The sequence below is a fragment of the Fistularia commersonii genome, chromosome 6, assembly GCF_037954325.1.
Source record: "Fistularia commersonii isolate RoL2024-O1a breed Wild chromosome 6, RoL_Fcom_v1.0, whole genome shotgun sequence".
NCBI classification, from domain to species: Eukaryota; Metazoa; Chordata; class Actinopteri; order Syngnathiformes; family Fistulariidae; genus Fistularia; species Fistularia commersonii.
In genome coordinates this window covers 3,907,926-3,928,645 of record NC_141289.1, presented here as the reverse complement: position 1 = coordinate 3,928,645, position 20,720 = coordinate 3,907,926, and the positions used below count along the sequence as shown (strand labels likewise).

Here is a 20,720-nt window from a genome sequence, read left to right as displayed (position 1 = left end):
CATAGTTTTCCTGGAAGAGGCAAAAAAAAAGTCCAAATTTTGGTTTCTTAGCCACATTACAAAATCAAGGTCAGCTTAGTCTCAGTGGGGTATTAATTCAGGATTGATTTACCGCTATAATATCACTGATATTAGCTATTAGTTATGGCCTAACAATAAAAGTTCAGCAGAATTACAAAAATTCCCCCAAAGCTGTTCACAAAAAGTCCAGTCATATTTCCCTGGTCCTCCAATGGGGAATAAAAGGGAAGGGGCCGGGAGGAGTGGCACTAAAATATCCGGTTCAGCCCCTGCTCACCCAGTGAGTCTTCATAAGCAATAATATGATAAATTTGTATTATTGCGATAGCAGTTATGACTGTCTAATTACAGAAGTAGAAATAATGGTCATCAGATCAGCACTATGACATTATTGAATTAAACTGAAATAGATACATCAGGCAAAGAGCGGAGGGGAAAAAACGTTGTTCAGATTAAGATATTAAGTATTTATGTCAGTGACTGGCTCCTTTGTCAAGATGACTGTGATGCAAAAATAAGTAGTTCGTTCATTACAGACAAAACGATCATGGTATTTTGCGAAATGCTTGAACTTCTTTGGATATTTGCGTGCGTGGGTGTGTGGGCAGGGGGTGCTTAGGGGGCTCACTGCTGCTTGTGCCTTTGACACCCATTGCGCATGACATCAGACCCTGTTTTCAGCAGCTATTCTCACACACAGATCTCAAAATTTTGTGCACAATGTGGGAAAATGGTAGTTGGTAAGATTGTTACTTCCTTTGTTTGGTGTGGCAAGGGGCTGGTTACGGTTCAGATCATGGAGCAAGCACTCAAACCTTCCACCTACAACATTCTCACTATGAAAACATGACAAAAAAAAGTTAACACTCACCCACCCTCCAGGCAAAGTGACATTCTCTCTAGAAGGTGTCACTTGTTATCTGTCTCGCTTCCTTTCCCAGACGTGCAGAGACATTTTTTCAGAGGCCAACGCTACCACATAAGAGACAAAAAAATCTATTCTAAATTTTTAAGTTAGCATATTGTTGCAACATCTACCTGTTCTCTGCCCCAAGAATGCTGAGAATGGATGCCACAAAGCGCAGAAATCTTTCTTTTTTTCAGACTTTGTTGTATATACACACACACACATAAATACATACATTCACAAACGTATATAGATATATACATACAGTAAATCCTCATTTATTGCGAGGGTTACCTTCTAAAAATATCCAACAAAAGGTGAAATCCGCGAAGTAGTCAGCTTTTTTTTTACAATTATTATAGAATACAATACTGTAATATAGAATGAAACCAAAGATCAAAACCTGTTTTCAGGCCCAAGCATTTAAAAAAATAAACAGATAAACATTATCTTACAAATAGCTGTGATAGTTTTTAAAAATGCTCTAGAGTAAAATAATAATTTTAATAGTCAATACGTTATTTAATAGTCAATATGTTATTTTCCTTCTTCTTTATGTAACGAACCGCAGATTCATTTATTCCGTAATGGCGCCCTACAGCAGCATAGCATCTACCGTCATTCAGCATATCTAGAAGTTTAACTTTTTCTATGATAGTGAGGATCTTCCTCTTCCTTTTGGGCGCATTGTCAGGTGCCTTTGCTGGTGCAGAACGTTTTGTCGCCATTGTGGGTCTTGTCATGGAGAAAATTTGCAAACGTAAATTTGGCAAGCTGCACAGAGACAAGGCACGGAGATTGTTGACACTGGTCTACCGTCCTTTAGCCAATTAGGATGCAGAACACAGGATACTGAACTGTAAAAAAAAGCATTAAAAAAGCTGCACAAAAATAAATCTGCCAAACAGTGAAGCTGCAAAAGGTTAACGTTATGGTTAGGTTAGGAAGGGTTTACTGTATATACATATATCTGTAGATCTTCTTCTTTCATCTTTTCCCGTTAGGGGTCGCCACAGCGAGTCAATTTTCTCCATCTAACCCTATTCTCTGTATCCTCCTCTCTCACACCATCTACCTTCATATCCTCTCTCACTACGTCCATAAACCTTCTCTTCGGTCTTCCTCGAGACCTCTTGCCTGGCAGCTCCAATTCCAGCATCCGTCTACCAATATATTCACTATCTCTTCTCTGTACATGACCGAACCATCTCAGTCCGGCTTCTCTGACCTTCTCTCCAAAACATCTGACGAGCTGTTCCTTTGATAGACTCAATCCTGATCCATCCTGGTCACTCCCAAAGAGAACCTCAACATTTTCATCTCTGCGACTTCTAGTTCTGCCTCCTGTCTTTTTGTCATTGTAGCTGTTTCTAGGCCATACAGCATTGCTGGTCTCACAACTGTCTTGTACACTTTTCCTTTCATTTTGGCCAATAGTCTTCTATTACATAGTACCCCTGACACATTTCTCCACCCATTCCAACCTGCTTGAACCCGTCTCTTCACCTCTTTTCCACGCTCTCCGTTGCTCTGGACTGTTGACCCCAGGTACCTGAAATCCTCCAGCTTCTTGATCTCCACTTCCTGTAGCCTCACCGTTCCACACGAGTTCCTGTCATTCACACGCATATGTTCTGTCTTGCTGCGACTAACTTTCATTCCTCTCCTTTCCAGAGCATACCTCCACCTCTCTAGATTTTCATCTGCCTGTTGTCTGCTCTCACTACAGATCACAATCTCATCCGCAAACATCATGGTCCATGGAGATTCCTGTCTAACCTCATCTGGCAGCCTGTCCATCACAAATGTGAACAAGAAGGGACTCAGAGCTGATCCCTGATGGAGTCCCACCTCCACCTTGAACCTCTCTGTTACCCCTACAGCACACCGTACCACTGTCCCACAGCTAGCATACATGTCCTGCACCAGTTTAACATACTTCTCTGCCACTCCAGACTTCCTCATACAATACCAGAGCTCCTCTCTTGGCACCCTGTCATATGCTTTTTCTAGGTTTACAAAAACACAATGCAGCTCCCCCTGGCCTTCTCTGTACTTCTCTATTAGAATTCTTAAAACAAATACTGCATCTGTATTACTCTTTCTAGGCATGAAGCCGTACTGCTGTTCACAAATGCTGACCTCTGCTCTTAGTCTAGTTTCCGCTGCTCTTTCCCATAACTTCACTGTATGGTTCATCAACTTTATCCCTCTATAGTTGCCACAATTCTGCACATCCCCCTTATTCTTAAAAATAGGCATCATCGCGCTTTGTCTCCAATCTTCAGGCATCTTCTCACTGTGTAAGATCCTGTTGAATAAACTAGTCAGAAACTCTTCCACTGTCTCTCCTCGACACTTCCACACCTCCACAGGTATATCAGCAGGACCAACTGTTTTTTCACTCTTCATCCTCTTCCATGCCTTCCTCACTCCACTTTTAATCATTTGTGATACTTTGTGGTCTACAATAGTCACCTCTTCTACCCTTGCCTCTCTTTCATTTTCCACATTCATCCGCTCTTCAAAGAACTCTTTCCATCTTCCCATCACTCTTCTAGCCTCTGTCAATACATTTCCCTCTTTATCCTTAATCACCCGGACCCGTTGTACGTCCTCTCCATCATTATCTCTCTGTTTCGCCAACCTGTATAGATCATTCTCACCCTCCTTACTATCCAACCGAGCATACAGGTCATCGTACGCCCTTTGTTTTGCCTTTGCTACCTGTATCTTTACCTTACATTCTCCTTCTCTTTATATTCACATCCCACCTCCGGGGCATGGCCACTAAAAACATTGAGCATCCCATCTTCAATATCCAGTTTCAGACTCACAAGTCTATTTGACATTCTTTTCACCTCCAGAACGTTCCAAACAAACTCCTCGTTCAAGATAACTCCTACTCCATTTCACTTCTTGTCAGTACCATGATAGTGCAACTAAAAGCCTGCTCCTAAGCTTCTAGCCTTACTAACTTTCCACCTGGTCTCCTGGACACACAGTATATCCACCTTCCTTCTCTACATCATGTCAATCAACTCTCTACCTTTTCCTGTCACAGTCCTGATATCAAAAGTCCCTACTCTCAGTCCCAGGCTCTTTCCTTTCCTCTTCTCTCTCTGCTTCTGAACACGCCTTCCTCCTCTTCTTCTTTGACTTACAGAAACCCAATTTCCACTGGTACCCTGTAAGTCATCGGTACCAATGGCGGTCGTTGTTGACCCAGTCCTCGACCCAGCTGGTGTGATCTGGTTAGTTGATTCGCATGTTTGGTTTTGGCAAAAGTTTTACGCCTGATGCCCTTCCTGATGCAACCCTCTGCATTTATCGGGGCTTGGGATCGGCCCAGGGAGACACTTCTCCGTGCCCCCCCCCCGAGGCTGGCTCAGGGAGACACCGACCAGTGCCGCCCTGAGGCTGCATTCCACCCTGAGGCTGCATTATATACATATATCTGTTGACGTACTTGTATATATACCCATATATGTATGTATTTATAGATACATACAAACACATACATGCATATATACATACAATATGTATATATGCATGTATTTGTAAGATGTATGGGAGGCAACGAAGGGATATTTTGATGCTGATCAGTATATATATATACTTATATATAATTTTACATACATGTACTTATATGGACATATACACACACATACACACACTTCTTCTTCTTCTTCTTCTTCTTCTTCTTCTTCTTCTTCTTCTTCTTCTTCTTCTTCTTCTTCTTCTTCTTCTTCTTTCGGCTTTTCCCGTCAGGGGTCGCCATAGCGAGTCAACTTTCTCCATCTAACCCTATTCTCTGTATTTTCCTCTCTCACACCAACTACCTTCATATCCTCTCTCACTACGTCCATAAATCTTCTCTTTGGTCTTCCTTGAGACCTCTTGCCTGGCAGCTCCAATTCCACACACATATATGTGCATTTACATATATAATTTATATATGAGATTTATGGGAGGTGATGAAGGGTCATTCTGATGCTGATCAGTAGTTTTATATATATATAAACTTATAAACGTATACATGCATGTACCTATATAGACATCTAGAGACAGATATATAAATGCATTTAGATATATATATATGCATATACACAATATATATGTAAGATGTATGGAGGCGATGAAGGAACGTTCTGATGCTGATCAGTAAGTATGTATACATATACACCTATATAGGCTTACTTACATACATATATGTGCTTATAAGAATAAGAATAAGAATAAGAATAAGAATAAGAATAAGAATAAGAATAAGAATAAGAATAAGAATAAGAATAAGAATAAGAATAAGAATAACTTTATTTATCCCAAAGGACATATACAAACATACATATATGTATATATAGAGATATATACATTTAGTGCCAAAACACAGCAGAGTTGTCTTAAAATGCTTTACATACAGACAAAGCCTCGACCACACTCTAAATAATTTACAGAAACCCAACTTTCTCTAACGAGCAAGTTCAATGCAGGAAGCCATCTGCCTTGACCAGTAGGGGCAAAAAAAGTGTGAGAGCAAAAGAGAAGGACAGAGAAATAGAGTGTGAAATAGACGGAGGCACAAATGCTCTGCCACTACCAGTAGCACTGACAGTTATATGAAAATTGCTGAAATGATACAGTAATAGTTTTAATATTCAATATGCTGTTCCCCTATCAAGCATTCGTTTTCCTCTCTCTGTTGAGAGACACTGTTTTCTCAGCTGCCATTATCTATCCAACTGTCTCAATGTTTTCTGGTTCCTTCTCGGCCTCTGTCTCCCGACCTTCAACCCAAACCTCTGCCTGTCTGCTCCCAGACAATTTCAAGCTTTATAAGAAACACTGAGGTTTGGAAATGTATGCAAGGTATTTATATATTTAAGTCTGTTTCAAACCCTGTAGCCTAGAGAAGATTTTCAAATTGCTATCAGTAAACACAAATTGTGTATTAAAACCTTGTTGTACGGTGACTTTTAATTCCCATAGCAGCCAAATTATTTTGGCATCTATTTAATTCTGAATATATATATATGTGTATATATATATGTGTGTGTGTGTGCATTATATGTATGCATTATATGTGCATTATATATACTGTATATATGCATGTGTGTGTGTGTGTATGTGTGTGTATGTGTGTGTGTGTATGTGCGGGTGTGTGCGGGTGTGTGTGTGTATGTGTGTGTGTGTGTGTGTGTGTGTGTGTGTGTGTGTGTGTGTGTGTGTGTGTGTCTGTGGTTAACATTGGATAATTTTTAACTACATTCAAAAACTGCACTTAAATGCTGTATACTCATCCTACCTAGAAATAGCAGGACGTTATTGAAGATGACAAACTGAAAATAACACAGAAAGGTTTAGAGATTTGACCCCCCCCCCCCTTTCTATTATAATCAGTTACCTATCAGTAACTGATTAATCAGTTGCCTCATGACTAAGTGCATTGTTGGATTAAGTGGATCCTTTACTTAAACGCTACTTAATTCAACAATTTTGTTTACGGTACTTTCCCTATAGGGTTATTTAATAGGCATCATGTGTTCTTGATTCATTCAAGACAGTTTCACGTTACATGGTTCAATTAATTATTCAAATTCATTCAACACAAAATTTTCATCCCCTCAGATTTCCCCTTTTAAGACTGTATAAATAAAATATACGTGTGAACATTATTTCTCTGCGCATTTCAATGTTATGGTGGTGTAACGTTTACAGTTATTTCGAAAGCGTTTGGATATTTCCCATGCTCTCCACCGTTCCTTGAACGTATCAGTACCCGCTCCCATCATGCGTCACTTTACGCATGCGCATCGACGTCAAAGCGTTGAGCGGCAAATTTGTATAGTGAACACAACCCGAGGGATAAACATCAGGGGATCAGGTCGCGTTAAAGTTTAGTTTTTCCCGATAATTTTAAGATAAACTATTGGCTTTGTTTAAAAATGTCTGAAAAGGTGGGATACTCGCCGAGCTTCAAACGACCCGCCGAAATTATGCGAATGAGGAGGAAAAGAGCCCGAAGCGAAGCGGGAGTTTTCTCAAGCCCGAGCGGCCAGAGTCCCGGTGACTGTCAGGGACAAAGCGGCTCGTCCCCGGCTTGTGTCCGGCCCTTCTCGCCGGGGCCGCTCTTCGTCGGCCAGAGCCGCTCCGGCGGTGGGACGAAGCGACGAAACCCGTTTGCGAATATCGAAAACATTTACAGTCCCAGGAAGAAACTACTCGTCTATCACGACGAGGAGGACAAGTCGGAGAGGACAGACTGTCATTTGTCTTTCAGCGAGCGGTTAGCTGAAGCCGAAGAACTCACTTCCGGCCCGGTAAGTGATTCCGTGCATGTCAGCATAATTTCTGTCGGGGAAAATTACTCATTTGTCTATTTTAGTTATTAAGACGCAATGTTAAACATATAACATAATTTCAATACTCGACGTTTTTACTACTCCACAACTTTTATACTACAGTCATCCTTTGTCAAAGATTAAAGCGCTCGTTTACTAGTTTCTGGTACGACAGCTATAGACGCTGCACGGCCTCATTTGAGGACTTGCTTGGCATTAAATATCTAAGGTTAAAGCAGTAAAGTACGTGGACCATGATGTTTGCAGATGACATTGTGATATTCTTTGAAAGTGGTGAGCAGGTGGAGTAGCATCTAGAGAGGTGGAATAATGCACTGGAAAGGAGAGCACTGAAGGCGAGCTGCAGCAAGATAGAATACATGTGTGTGAATGACAGGGACCTAAGTGGAACTATGATGTTACAGGGAGTATAAACAAAGAAGGAGGATTTTAAATACTTGGGGTCAGTGGGTGAAGAAACATGCAAACAAGTTGGAATGGCTGGAAAAAGGGGTTAGACAGAGTATCACCAAGAATGCATGGTAAGATGTAAGAAAGTTGTGTGACCATTACATTACAGTCATTTGGCAGATGCTTTTATCCAAAGTGCAATTCAGTCACTGAAGATTCGAAGTAGCAGTAGTCGGAAGTCAGGAGTGACCACTCGACCAAATGACCAGTGACCAGGGACGTTGCATTGTTTAGAGACAGCGGCACTGAGGAGAAGGGGAGGCAACCATGTTGAGGTTCTATTTGGAAGTGAGAAGGATGGGCAGGATGAGGAGGGACAGCTCATGATAGATGTTTTGGAGCTAAGGTCAGACTGATGGGATTTTGACATTTACGCAGGAGGGATGGTGAATATACTGGTAGAAGCATGCTGGTGTTGGAACTGCTAGAGGAAGACCTGTGGAGATTTATGAATGCAGTGAAAGAGGACAGTTGGTGTGAAAGAAGAGGATGCTAAGGGTTAGATGGAGGCAGATGGTTCGCTTTGGCGGCCCAGCAGAAGAAAAAATGACTACATTGCATTCATAAGGTTGCAGCTGCTCTCCAACAGTTGTAATACATGCATTTGACTCACATTTTTTCTCACAAAGATAAAGTTTTTGCAGTTTTTAACAGTTTCTGTCTGATTTTTTTTTTTTTTTTTTTTTAATGTATTTATTTATTTATTTATTCTTACTTTTTTTTTTTATGTGCATTCGTCCATCCTCCGGCTCAGAAGTGTCCCTCTACCTCAAAAGATGACTCACTCGAAGAAAAAGAGGAACATTTTAAAAGTCCACTCCTAAAGGTTTTTTTTAAAACTTTTTTTTTTTTACGTACAATTGATTATCATATATAGTTTTCCATCCCCATTAGCATGCAGTCATAGTTTGTCTTCCTCATTCCAGAGTCCCCAATCCATGGCTCCCCTCTCCATAGCTCCTCCTGTCTGCACAGAATACCCACCGGACTGGAGTCTGAAGACCCGGCTCCTCTTCACCTCCTCGCTCCCGCTGTCGTGGGCCGAGCAGCCGAAGGCCCAGGAAGAGGCCGCAGGCCTCAGCCAACACTGCAGGGCTCAATTCCACACCTTACCACATAGTCTGCAGGTGCAGCTTTCGCTTCGACTGATGGCAATCCACTGAAGTGCAATTAAACAGCTGTATCACGTCCATTTGCTTAAACTAAATGCATCGTTGTTGTTGGTTTTGTTTGTTTTCTTAAATCGAACAACGCAAATCTCTTCTAACTCGAGTCACACTGTCTCAGATGATTAATTGCATTCAAGTTGTCACTCTGGGCTCTCCAAAAATATCACGATAACAATAACTATTCAGGCATTAAGGAAAATTATATTCATCTCATTTTTCTTTAATATTTTTTATTATTATTAAAGTCAACATATATCCATATATTACTATAAAGCGATAGCGAATGTGTTCTCAGTTTTGTTATTGTGGATTTGTTCGGATTAAACTTTGGAAAGCACCCATTAAATACGTAACCAAGCTACAAACCAAAATTCCAAGAGTGTATTGGCATTACGCCTTTCTTAAAATTGGCAAAACTGAAATCACTCAGATATCAAGATACTGCCAAAGTATAAACTGGAATGAATATTTTTAATATACGCAAAATTATTTTAAGCTCATGAAATTTTTTGCAGTCACAAGAAAATAATTTAGGAATGTCTAGGTTTTTTGTTTTTTTTAATTTACACATCCCGTGTAATATGTTATAATTTTGACTTTTCTCTTGACTTCCCCTTAAAGTTGTTTCCATATTGAAAGTATGCACAAAGAAGGCCAATTCATGCATGTTAAATGGATGAGATTTTTTTTTTTTTAATTTATTTTACTTTTTGTGCCTGCAGGATCCCCGGTCCTGCTCGGAGCTCCGCTGTGCCTTCCAGCAGAGTCTGATCTACTGGCAACATCCCAGCCTCCCTTGGATCTCCCTCTTCCCCAGAATCAACGCTGAAAGGAGCTTTGCCGGGAAGAGCCTCCCCTGGGCACAGGACACCAGCCTGCAGCAGAGCCTCATGAGAGAATGGTGGGGCCCAGATTTACTTTGTCTATCAAATGTTTTGTTGTGTCGCTTTCACAGAATTCAACATGTGAATTTACAACCTTCAGAATTGTTTTAGCCTAGTGCCTATCACATATGCACACGCACAATGTGACACAACAACGAAAGGAATAATTATGCATCAACTTTTTTTTATTACACCGACAATATTGTTGAAGGATCACAGAAGCTCATGATGCTGTATAGTTTCTAATATGACACATCCCGTGTAATCTGTTATAATTTCGACTCATGTCTTGACTTCCTCTTGAATTTATTAACATGAGAACACCATAGATCAACACAGATCATGAGATTATCCACGCTCAGGCACACCAGTGACAGTGCTTTAAACCAGTTGCCAAGGGAAGAACTGGATAAATAGTCCAAATAAGGCAAAGTGTTTAGTTTTTGAATTTCTGTTTTGGAATAACTGAGGAGAAATGTGTTTATCATGCATCCTGACTCTGCAGGTCTGCATCTGTTTCAGTGTAAACATGCAGGGCCCATCTATTTTTTTATTTGTTTTAACCTGGTACTATTTTTTTGTCTTTTTTTACACATGTTGTCCGTTTGTTCCTCACCAGGTCGATCAGTCTGTCATCCCTCTACAGCCTCCTCAAGGCCCGGCTGTGTCCCTACTTCTACCTCTGCTCCTATCAGGTAACGCCAAAAAACACTTTCTTTTGGCGCAAATATTCTACTCGAGGTCTCTCCGGGATTTGACTGGTTGCCGTTTTGCTGTTCGGTCAGTTCACGGTGTTGTTCCGGGCGGCGGGTCTCGGGGGCTCAAGCGGCATCACGGCCCTGATTTCCCCAACGACCAGAGGCCTCCGGGAGGCCATGAAGGCCGAAGGTCAGTCACTAAACAGAAGTCCCTGTTTCATGGGTCTTACTTCCTTTGGTCAATGCAGTTGAAACACTTGCGAGACAATTGTAGGGCTATTTTTCCAAATGTACTCAACAAAAGTTTCCATTTTAAGTGTCAAATGTGGGGCCTTTTATCCTCAATACCTGTCAGGTATCGAGTACAGTCTCCCTCTAGTGGAGGAGAGGAGAAAGAGCAGAGGGCAGCAGAGCCCGGCAGTGAGCCAAGGAGACGAAGAGGAGTCAAAGGATGAGTAAGTTATTGCCACACCTCGAGCTTTTTCCATTGCTCCTCTTGCATGTATGTTGCAAATTATTACCGCATGTATTACTATTGACCCCTTACACAGTATAAACATAAAATAATAAATTACAGTGTAGCATAATGTATCAAAGTCAAAGTCAGCTTTATTTTCAATTTCTCCACATGCACTAGACATACAGAGGAATCAAGAAGATGTTTTCTTACAATCCCACGGTGACATGAAATTGACAAAATAATAATAGAGCAAATCAAACAGTAAAGTGCACTATTACATTTCACAGTCAACATTAAACTCTAAGGTATAAAGTGTACGCAGATACAAACAACTGGTGAGGTGAAAAGATGACTGAAATTTGATGGCATGAAGACAGAAATGTATAAATAATTGTAATTTGATTAATTTGCAAATTTTTCAAAAACCCATAATCTTGATGTTGTTTCATTTTGACCTACATCCATAATTTACTGCTGATCACACATGTCGACCGGACTCCTAAGATCACATATTTTGCATTTTACAGAGAAAATAACCACCAAATGATTAAAGCATGAGCAGTTATTCCACTCAGTAAAGCTGAGTGCTGGTCTCGATCGCAGGTGCTCCAACCAGACGTTGGACGAGGACGGCCACACCAGCGACAGAGGAGACACCGACGAGGATGAGGACGGCGGTTTCTCGTGGCTGAAGGAGATGGGAGTCGAGGACAAGATCAAGAAGCCGGACAGCATCAGTCTTCAAATGTATCCTTCTTTTCGACCTTTAACTCTCTGAGCATCACTCCGAAACTTAACGTCCTGTTCCTGTCCTTGACCGCGCACCCAGTCAGAAGGAGGCTCATACCATGTCACTGGACCACAAGGCTGAGTCGGTGGTGTGTGTGGAGGGCTCACACACGTTCACACTCATCAACTTCCTCATCAACTGCAAGAGCCTAGTGGCGGTGGCGGGTTCCCAAGCGGGGTTGCCGCCAACTCTGCTGGCTCCCACTACTTTTAGAGGAGCTTCCATGCACACGCTGAAGGTACACATACATAAATAGATCAACGCATTCATCTTGAAATTTTCACATGAAAAGAGATTGTTTTGTTTTGTTTAGTGTGGACTAGAGTAGCCCCCAAAATGACCCAAAAAAAAATCTTCAAAAATGTTAAAAAGAATTCAGTGTTTTTTGGGAATAAGAATCATTAGATTCTAGAATATCATGCATTTAAAAATCTGATGGGTTAAAGTCATGCTTGTCTTTTTCGTAACCCTCCAGAAATTTAAGAAGCTGGAATTCACTTGTTGCCGTGCATTTTTGTGTTTTGTTTTGTTTTTTCCAGGCCCGCAGTGTGAACGTCAGAACACAAGTTGGTTCTACCTTCCAGAACATCAGCAGTCTGGAGATTTCAGGTGAATGTCCGCTCCAGAAATAATTGATTATTTCATAAGCCGCACAAAGTCGGTAATGAGCTCCCTCCTCCACGAGAGGTCGCTGCTGCGCAACACTACTCCTCCCGTTGGCTGACTTGCCTCCATCACTCCTGCAGGTCCGGTCATGCCCTCCTCGCTGCACGCCATCACAACCCTCCTCCGGCCCGCGCAGAAAGGAAGCTTCTCCGCTGGCCTTGTCACACACACGCCGACAGCCGTCATGAACATTCCCATCGACCTGCCGCAGGTCAGAAATCCTCCACGATCGTTATAAATGCCTCGAGACACCCAACTATGAGTCGCTGTGGATCAGGGTTTCCTGACCATGGGTTATGTAAAAAAATATTAAAAAAAAAAAATGCCTAAAAAACAGCACCCAAAAAGTGTACAACACCATATAGGAGAGCTCATGGAAACAAATAACAAGATGATATGATAAGATCTTGCTCCAAGCTGGAAATTCAAAATATGACATCTCTAGTCCAGGCCTGCAGTTGGGCGTCCATTTTTTTTTGTTTGTTTTTTGTTGTTTTTTTGACATCTGGTGCCTGTTGTGTGCCAGCAGGCATCCTGTGGACGGGTAGACCTGTCTGGGTGCGGCCTCCACCCCGCTTCCATCCAGCAGCTGCAGCAGCCGCCCAGCCTAGGGAAGACTGGCCTGAGCCAGCTCGCCATGAACAACTACAGCTACACCTGGAAGAACTGAGCGCATTTTTTTTAACATCTTGATTTTATATTTGACACATGAAAACAGTGGTTTTACTTATTAGTCCTTTTTTTAAATTAATTTTTGCTCCGCTCGAATCGCATGGTTTTGTGTTGGAATCAATTTCAAAAGCTTTTAAAAGATTTAAACAGATTTCATCATTTTGAAGTGCATTTTTTAAACATTTCTTGATTAGTTCTATTCCATATGTTCCACATTGATCTAATAGCTGATGTCTGAAATGACTCACTTCTGTTTTTTTTTTTTTGTTTTGTTCTGTATTTTGTTTTTTTTTCTCAATGGCACCATAGTTGCCAAGATTTTATCACAATAAATCAGTGACTAATCTACTGCTCTTCACTGTCAGCAGCATGTAAACCAGGCATGCAAACTACGGCCCGCAGGCCACATCTGGCCCATTGGTCGTTTTCATCCGGCCCGCCAAAGATTAGTATAGAATTCATATCTGATGTGAATGAATGTGGGAGCTCAAACAGACGATTATTTCGTTTTCGGAGTTACTTGAGAGCACTTGAGAATTTTCCTGAGCTGAATAACACAGATTGGCTTTGTGATTTAGCCTGTACTGTGGACATACTTACACACATGAATGAGCTGGAAGCAAAGCTACAAGGGAAAAAACGGTTTATGAATGAAATGCAAGCAAACGTCAGAGCCTTCAAGACCAAGCTGGTTTTATTTCCAAAGCAAATGTCAGACGAGTCCAATATGTACTGTTAACAAATGCGTTTTTTTGTATATGTATCTTATTGTGCTGACCCGGGCCATCTGTCAAGTTTTAGAAGTCAATGCGGCCCATAAGCCAAAAAGTTTGCCCACCCCTGATGTAAACCATATTTCAATTAGTTTTTTATCCTTATCGATAAAAATGTTAAGCACAGATCTTGGCTTGGAAAGTGTCATTGCAAACTGCTGCTACTTCAATCCCTGAGAGATGATCTGAGAATGAAAATTTGAACCCACTGGGTTTTTATTTAGAGTAAAAATATAGCATAGTCAGGCTGTCAGTTATGTGTTATGTCAGTTATTTAAATTATTCTTTTGAGGTTTGCCCTTTTAAAGAAGTTTAAGAATATTAGTTTATGGGTCTTTAAGAATATGAAATGCATTTTTCTTGCTTCCATATTTCATGTATGAGCTTTCTGCGATGATTGTCGACTAGCTTCCCAGACACTCACAAGTTAAAAATACATTCATATATATATATATATATATATATATATTTTTTTTTTAAATCATATATATACCATTCTAATAATATAATGTTATATATGATATATTCATATATATATAAATGTATGTGTGTATAATATATTTGTGTGTGTATATATATATATATATATATACACACACAAATATATTATAAAAATGAAATATATATAAAAATATATTTATTCTTAATCAGACAGACAAGTGTTTCATGCTCCAGTGAAACCAACTGTCATTTTTTACATATACATTTTATCTGAATCCCTAACCATTACAGTAGACATGAAAGAGCAATTACCGAAATTAGAGTAGTAGTACTGATTCAATTAATTTACATTACATTTCTTTGTCATAATTTATCACAATTTCTTCTGGACAGTAATGAATTATATGTGATAGCTGAAAATTTCTACACTTTTTAAAAGATAATCCATAGATAATGTACTCTGAGGTCAGAAGTTGCAAATGTACTAAGTTGTTTTTGAATGACCAACACTAGGTTTTAGCTCAGTAATGGAAAGATTGGAAATTACCATTTCATTATTAGTTTGACAAATGACCCATTTAAGTAAAGATTATATATTGAGAAGCCTATTTTATTCATGACATTGGGATTATATCAAGGTAAAATATAAATATCTTTTCCTATTTTCCCCCGGCGTTTACAGCACTGGATGTAATTTATAAATAACCAATGTTTCTAGGATGCAGAATTGGCAATACGATCACAGTCTACAACAACAACCTCAAAGGTCACATGTCAAATTTAGATTTTACACTGGATTAAGAAAAGATCCAGTCTGGTTCACTTTTAGAACCAATTCTGTTTAAATGTTTATTAAGCAGAGGTGGACAAACTACAGCCTGCAGGCCAATTACAGACGGAAGGGTTGTTTACTCCAGCACGCGGGGAGTCACATCAACTATAAGATATCAGATATTTATGTTTGCCAGGTTAGTTGCTTATTTACTAACCTGTAATTCAGCAACTAACTTGCTTTTGTGCTGATATCTTGAATAGTAGATGGGTGAGTAAAACTTTTCAGCTGAGCCTGTGAGTTTGCAGCTTACCTTGTACTTCCAACACCTCTTTGTTTAGAGGACAGCTGCTAGTGCAGTTAGCATGCTAAATGTTGGTTTCCTTCTCTTTGGCAAAGACTTATTTTAATTCATGATTCTATTCATTAAAAAGTAGATCAGCGAGAATAGACTTTTCATAGATTTTCGTAATTTATCGTCCCCCATTTGTTACCTCGTCGCTCAAAGTTCCGTCCCGCTGCCCAATTGGAAAAACTAAATGTAGCCCCCCAGCTAAAAAGTTGTCCTATCCTTGTAGTAAAGCCACTAAAATACACACTTTTTATTTCCTGGAACCCATGAGATCCTAGTGTTTCCTGAAGCTCTGTTTCTTTTTGGATATAAATCAGTTGAAAACCAGGCTGCCATTTTACAGCTTAACACCATGGATGGGCATCATCGTCTACGCCACCGGCATGAGGGACTGGATAAGGACCCACCTGGGTGGAGGAAGAAGCTTTTCCACCACCTGACAGACCTGCAGCAGCACATTTCTCTCTCACCGCGGCCTCTGATGGAAGATTCTCACCGTGTTAGTCATTCTGAGTGAATTCAGTTGAGGCTTTTGAGTACAGAGCGACCAAAATACCAAGGGAATAAGCCTGGGGGTTTGTCAGCCAGGTGTCTTTTGTGGGGGTAAGAAGCCAAGTAGGCTTAAAAACACACTAATGCTGAGTTGTCTTTCTCTGGTACTGTGACCTCACATAGAGCGGGAATTTTGTGCATTGAAACCAAGTGGAGAGCTGTGATCTCACAAAGGGGAAGCACAATGGATGCGCTGAGTGATGCTGTGAAAGGAGAAGTGATGACATCATGGGGGCTGATCCCGACAGAACTGAGAATTGACAAAAGAAGTACATCGAGGCGATCGGAGATGCCAAGAGAGGCACAGAAAAAGAAGAAGAAGGTCATGTTGTATGAAGTCACCCCGTTAGCCTCAACACAGTTAGGTGGCTGCATGAAAATAGTGACAGTAGAGACTTGTTTTGTCACAAAAAGGGCAGCACGGCTCCCTGCGTCGCATAGAGGAGGAAGCTGTGATGTCATAAAATCTATCGAGTCTATTTTCACTGTCCTTTTCCATTCATTAAAAAAATGGCGCTCATAAAAAGGAAAACAATATTAAGCATGCAAACTATGCTATCAGCTGTCCTGATAAAAGAGCTGCTGATGCTGCAAGGTTAGCCGCTGCCTCACAGATTCACCTACAATGTCTTATTCGTCCACCTACGTCCAAGATGTTGGCGCAAAAGCAAGTTACTTACCGGATTACAAAATAATTAAGCAAATATTGACAGATAGATCATGTTTGCTGGCCAGGGAAATGTATCCTGCAAATTATATTGTTGATATGACTCCCCGAGGGGCGTAGTTTGCCTGGTTTTGGTCGCTCCGTTCGGGACCTGGCGCTGCGTCAGGCAGCGGCGACATCTTGTCGAGAGGCTGACGTCACCCCAACAGACATCATAGAATGTGATGTCACATGGCTTTACAGAATTGGCTTTTAATGTCACTTCACAACTTTTGCGGGGCCAGCCGGGCGGACGAGATGCACTTCCCCGTGAGTGCGGAGGAGAAAACAGCCGGCAGGGGGGCAATGAGGCAAGACAGCAGCTGAGGGAAGAAACACAGACATGCTGCTTTGTAAAACGCCCGCGGGCGAGCTGACAGGCCTGAAGAGGAAGAGGAGTCGAGCTGAGGGAGGGACAGTTGCTGAATATGAATGAGAAAGAAATGTGTTTTCACAGTCAGTTTGAAGAGAAGCAGCTGCAGAGGAGCCAGCAGCTCAAAGAGGTGAGCGAGATGTATCCCTCAAAAGATGTATCCCTCAAAAGAATGGTTCGAAGGTGTATTTGGATAAGCATACTCTTTTTGTAGAACACTTTCTGAAGTAGGACTTGTGACAGTATCCAGCCTTTTGGGGATGTTCTCAGGCCCAAGCTTTTAGATATGTACATGTATTAAAGTGTACATGTTCACGTGAAGAATCCGTCCTTCTGCTATTTCGTGGCAGAGACAGTGGTTGGTTATTTTTGGTTGTTTAAAATTACTTGTGTCCACGTCCTGTTCTTTGGGCTGTTCCTTCCAGAGGTCGGCTCAGCAAATCCACTTCCTCCAAACATCTAACATGTGCTGTGTCCAGCTAACTGACTCATTCCTCACTCTTCAAGAGAACCTCGACATCTTCATCTCTGCTACCTCAAGCTCTGCTTCTTGTCTTCTTCTAAATGTCCATATCTCTCAAGCATACAACATCGCTGGTCGCCCCTTTCCTTTCATTCCTATCATCTTAAGCATACAGCATTATTGGTCTCCCCTCCATCTTCTACACCTTTTCCTTTCAGAGAATATAACATTGCTGGTCTCCCTTCCCTCTTCTATACCTTTTTTAGTCATTCCTACACCATCATCCCTCTCCTTTCCGAGCCATACCTGCAACTTTTTTCAATTTTTTTTCCCACCTGTACCGTTTCCACTGCAGATCACAATGTCACAATGCAAACATAATCCGTGGAGATTCCTGTTGAATAAAAATACTAAATTATTAAATTACTATTTATCTTAAGTATTTTTAGATACGACTTTCCGTTTTGTTTTTTTTCCAATAATATGTTGTTTAGAACGATAATATACCCAAAACAAATGATGTAACGGTTTGCTTTCTTCGCCTCTTGTAGCCAACCAAATACAAAGGTCTCTTTGACTCTGGCAAATGCAAAGAGCGGGAGGGAAGAACCTGTGTGTACTACAGATGTGGCCGGTACAACACCATACTGGACGTCCTGCGGCAAAGACCGGGCTGGGTGGAAGTCAAAGAGGACGGCGACTGGGACTTCAACTGGTGCGATGTGAGCTGGTTGAGGGAGAATTTCGACCATTCCTACATGGAGGAGCACGTGAAGATAAACCATTTCCGAAACAATTATGAGCTGACTCTCAAAAACCTCATGGTGAAGAACCTCAAGCGCTACCGGAAAAACCTCGAGAAGGACTTGGGCAGGGAGGAGGCGTCCAAATGTGACTTCTTTCCCCGCACCTTTGTGCTGCCCAGCGAGTACCACCTCTTCGTCGAGGAGTTCAAGAGGAGCCCCGGGAGCACGTGGATCATGAAGCCCTCAGCAAGATCTCAAGGTAGGGGCATCTTCCTCTTTAGGAAACTGAAAGACATCATGGATTGGAGAAAGGACGGCACCTGCTTGGAGGAACAGAAGGACGCTGCTACTCTGGTGAAGAGCTACGTGGCGCAGAGGTACATCGAAAACCCTTACCTTATCAATGGCCGTAAATTTGACCTGAGGGTGTACGTGCTGGTCACCTCGTATGCTCCCTTGAGGGCCTGGTTATACAGAGATGGGTTCGCTCGCTTCTCGACCACTCGCTTCGACCTCAGCAGCATCGATGACAAGTACATGCATCTGACCAACGTGGCTGTTCAAAAAACGGCGCCCGACTATGACCCTGAAAAGGGTTGCAAATGGCAGATTAAACACCTGCGAAGGTACCTGACTGCGAAGCACGGCAGGGAGATGATCGAAACCCTGTTTAAGGAGATGGACAACATCTTCATCCGCAGTTTGCAGAGCGTGCAGAAGATCATCATCAACGACAAGCACTGTTTTGAGCTCTACGGGTACGACATCCTACTAGATGACAACCTGAAGCCGTGGTTGCTCGAGGTCAATGCGTCTCCGTCACTCGCAACCAGCAGTCAGGAGGACTACAAGTTGAAATTCAGCCTGCTGGAAGACACGCTGAACGTCGTGGATATGGAGGGAAGGTTGACGGGGAAGGAGAAGAGGGTGGGCGGCTACGATCTCATGTGGAATGACGGTCCGGTCTATAAAGAGGACGTCAACGTGGAGACATTTGGCAGCTCGTGTTTCACGGCCAACACACACTTGGGGTGTGTCAATGACAGGGAGCAGCAGCTTTGTCGGCTCCTGAAACCATTTCCATGCCAGAAGGGAATATTTACAACACAATAGGAGCGCTTCCCACAATTTGAAGCGTGTCGGGTTTAAAAACTATTTAAATCCCTTTTATTTCGCTGCAACTGAGACCGGAATTTAACACCCAATGAAACATGAACGTTTTTTTATTTTTTTTGGTAACCTCCCGGAAAAGCACACGTGTGATACATGTCAAACCACATTATGGCGATGTAAATATACTGCACATTTTAAAGTTTCACTGACACGTTTTTCGGGGGCAAGGGAAACTACTCTGATTCTGAATATAGCAGTCAAGTGGAGGGAAACCGAAATGTCGCGATGATTATTTGGTCTCAGAGCCCGCACTGTTCTGCTTTCTAAGTCCCTGGAGGACAAGGAGGGTCCAGTTGAGTTTATGAGGAGAACGGTGAACTTTGTCGCGCTGCCGCTGCCTGTACTGTCAAGCACTTTTATGGAGGAATTTTGTGATAAAGGAGATAAACACACACTGGTTATTTCCACGAAACTGTTCTATGTTAATTTTATGATCTGTTTAATCAACCAGGCAAAAAAGAAGTGAAACTTTGTCGAGCGCAGTCAAGCGGAAGCCAAAATCAACATCTTCAACAGACTCTTGCTATCATGAATATTAAAACCTCAATGGCCATAATAATAATGATGTTAACAAGCGGTGACTATGAGGAGGAGGATTGAAATACTGTGTAATTGGAAACATCTCCATAGTTATAATGATGTACGGTGACAAAAATATCACAAAAATAAGAATAAATGCAATAAATACAAAAACACTTCAACACACTTGGAGGAGCTGGAAATCAAACCAGTAACATTTGGTTCTACCTCCAGCGCCTTGCCGCCCTTACAATGTTGTGCTCTGATATGAAGGAAACCGATATTCATCATTCAACACTAACCACTTTTATGCTTTCACTTTTCATTCACTGGTTGGTAATTTCTCAACCAATAATTTATTTTTTTTTCTTATTTTTTTTTTCACGGCCTGAAGAACCACCGACCGGCGAATACGGAAGTTCAAAGTGTCTGAAAGTGATGACCTCGCATTCCATGTTTGGCCCCAAAGCTCCGGTGTCGTGTTGTTGTTTGATCAGTGTGCTCCCGCAAGATAAGAATCGGAACGCTACCAGGGTGAGGCTGTACAGGCAGTTTCATTAGAAAAGAAAAACTTTTGAAAAGAATCTTGTTTTTCTCAATTTCAAAAAACAAAAACAGCAGCAGAGTGTTTGCTGGAGGGATTTGCAGTGCCCGATAGGCTATTGTCCTACATCAACACACTGATGGCATACGACAACACACAAATGTTGGGTTACTTGAATTGCTCATATTTTACGGCGTCAAACGTCCTCACCATTATTTGGCAATTTT

General features: G+C 41.5%; 1 protein-coding gene and 1 pseudogene across 1 annotated transcript; both read left to right on the top strand.

Moving 5' to 3' along the window:
• The first annotated feature begins 6,811 nt into the window (after positions 1-6,811).
• On the top strand, positions 6,812-13,969 carry donson (DNA replication fork stabilization factor DONSON). Its single transcript, XM_086147785.1, has 12 exons — positions 6,812-7,248; positions 8,495-8,566; positions 8,667-8,867; positions 9,632-9,810; positions 10,413-10,488; positions 10,579-10,681; positions 10,847-10,946; positions 11,555-11,698; positions 11,781-11,979; positions 12,281-12,350; positions 12,488-12,618; positions 12,934-13,969. The coding sequence occupies exons 1-12, from the start codon at positions 6,874-6,876 to the stop codon at positions 13,075-13,077; spliced, it is 1,794 nt and encodes a 597-aa protein (XP_086003911.1). The 5' UTR covers positions 6,812-6,873; the 3' UTR covers positions 13,078-13,969.
• Positions 13,970-17,103: 3,134 nt separating this feature from the next.
• On the top strand, positions 17,104-19,370 carry LOC147233197 (putative tubulin polyglutamylase TTLL9 pseudogene; annotated as a pseudogene).
• Positions 19,371-20,720: the final 1,350 nt, after the last annotated feature.

Bases quoted from the DNA above. Each gene is read 5' to 3' on its own strand.
- donson (XM_086147785.1), top strand. From the start codon at position 6,874: ATGTCTGAAAAGGTGGGATACTCGCCGAGCTTCAAACGACCCGCCGAA. The intron at 9,811-10,412 runs GTGGGGCCCAGA...GTTCCTCACCAG, and splicing joins CAGAGCCTCATGAGAGAATG to GTCGATCAGTCTGTCATCCC. The intron at 12,619-12,933 runs GTCAGAAATCCT...GTTGTGTGCCAG, and splicing joins TTCCCATCGACCTGCCGCAG to CAGGCATCCTGTGGACGGGT.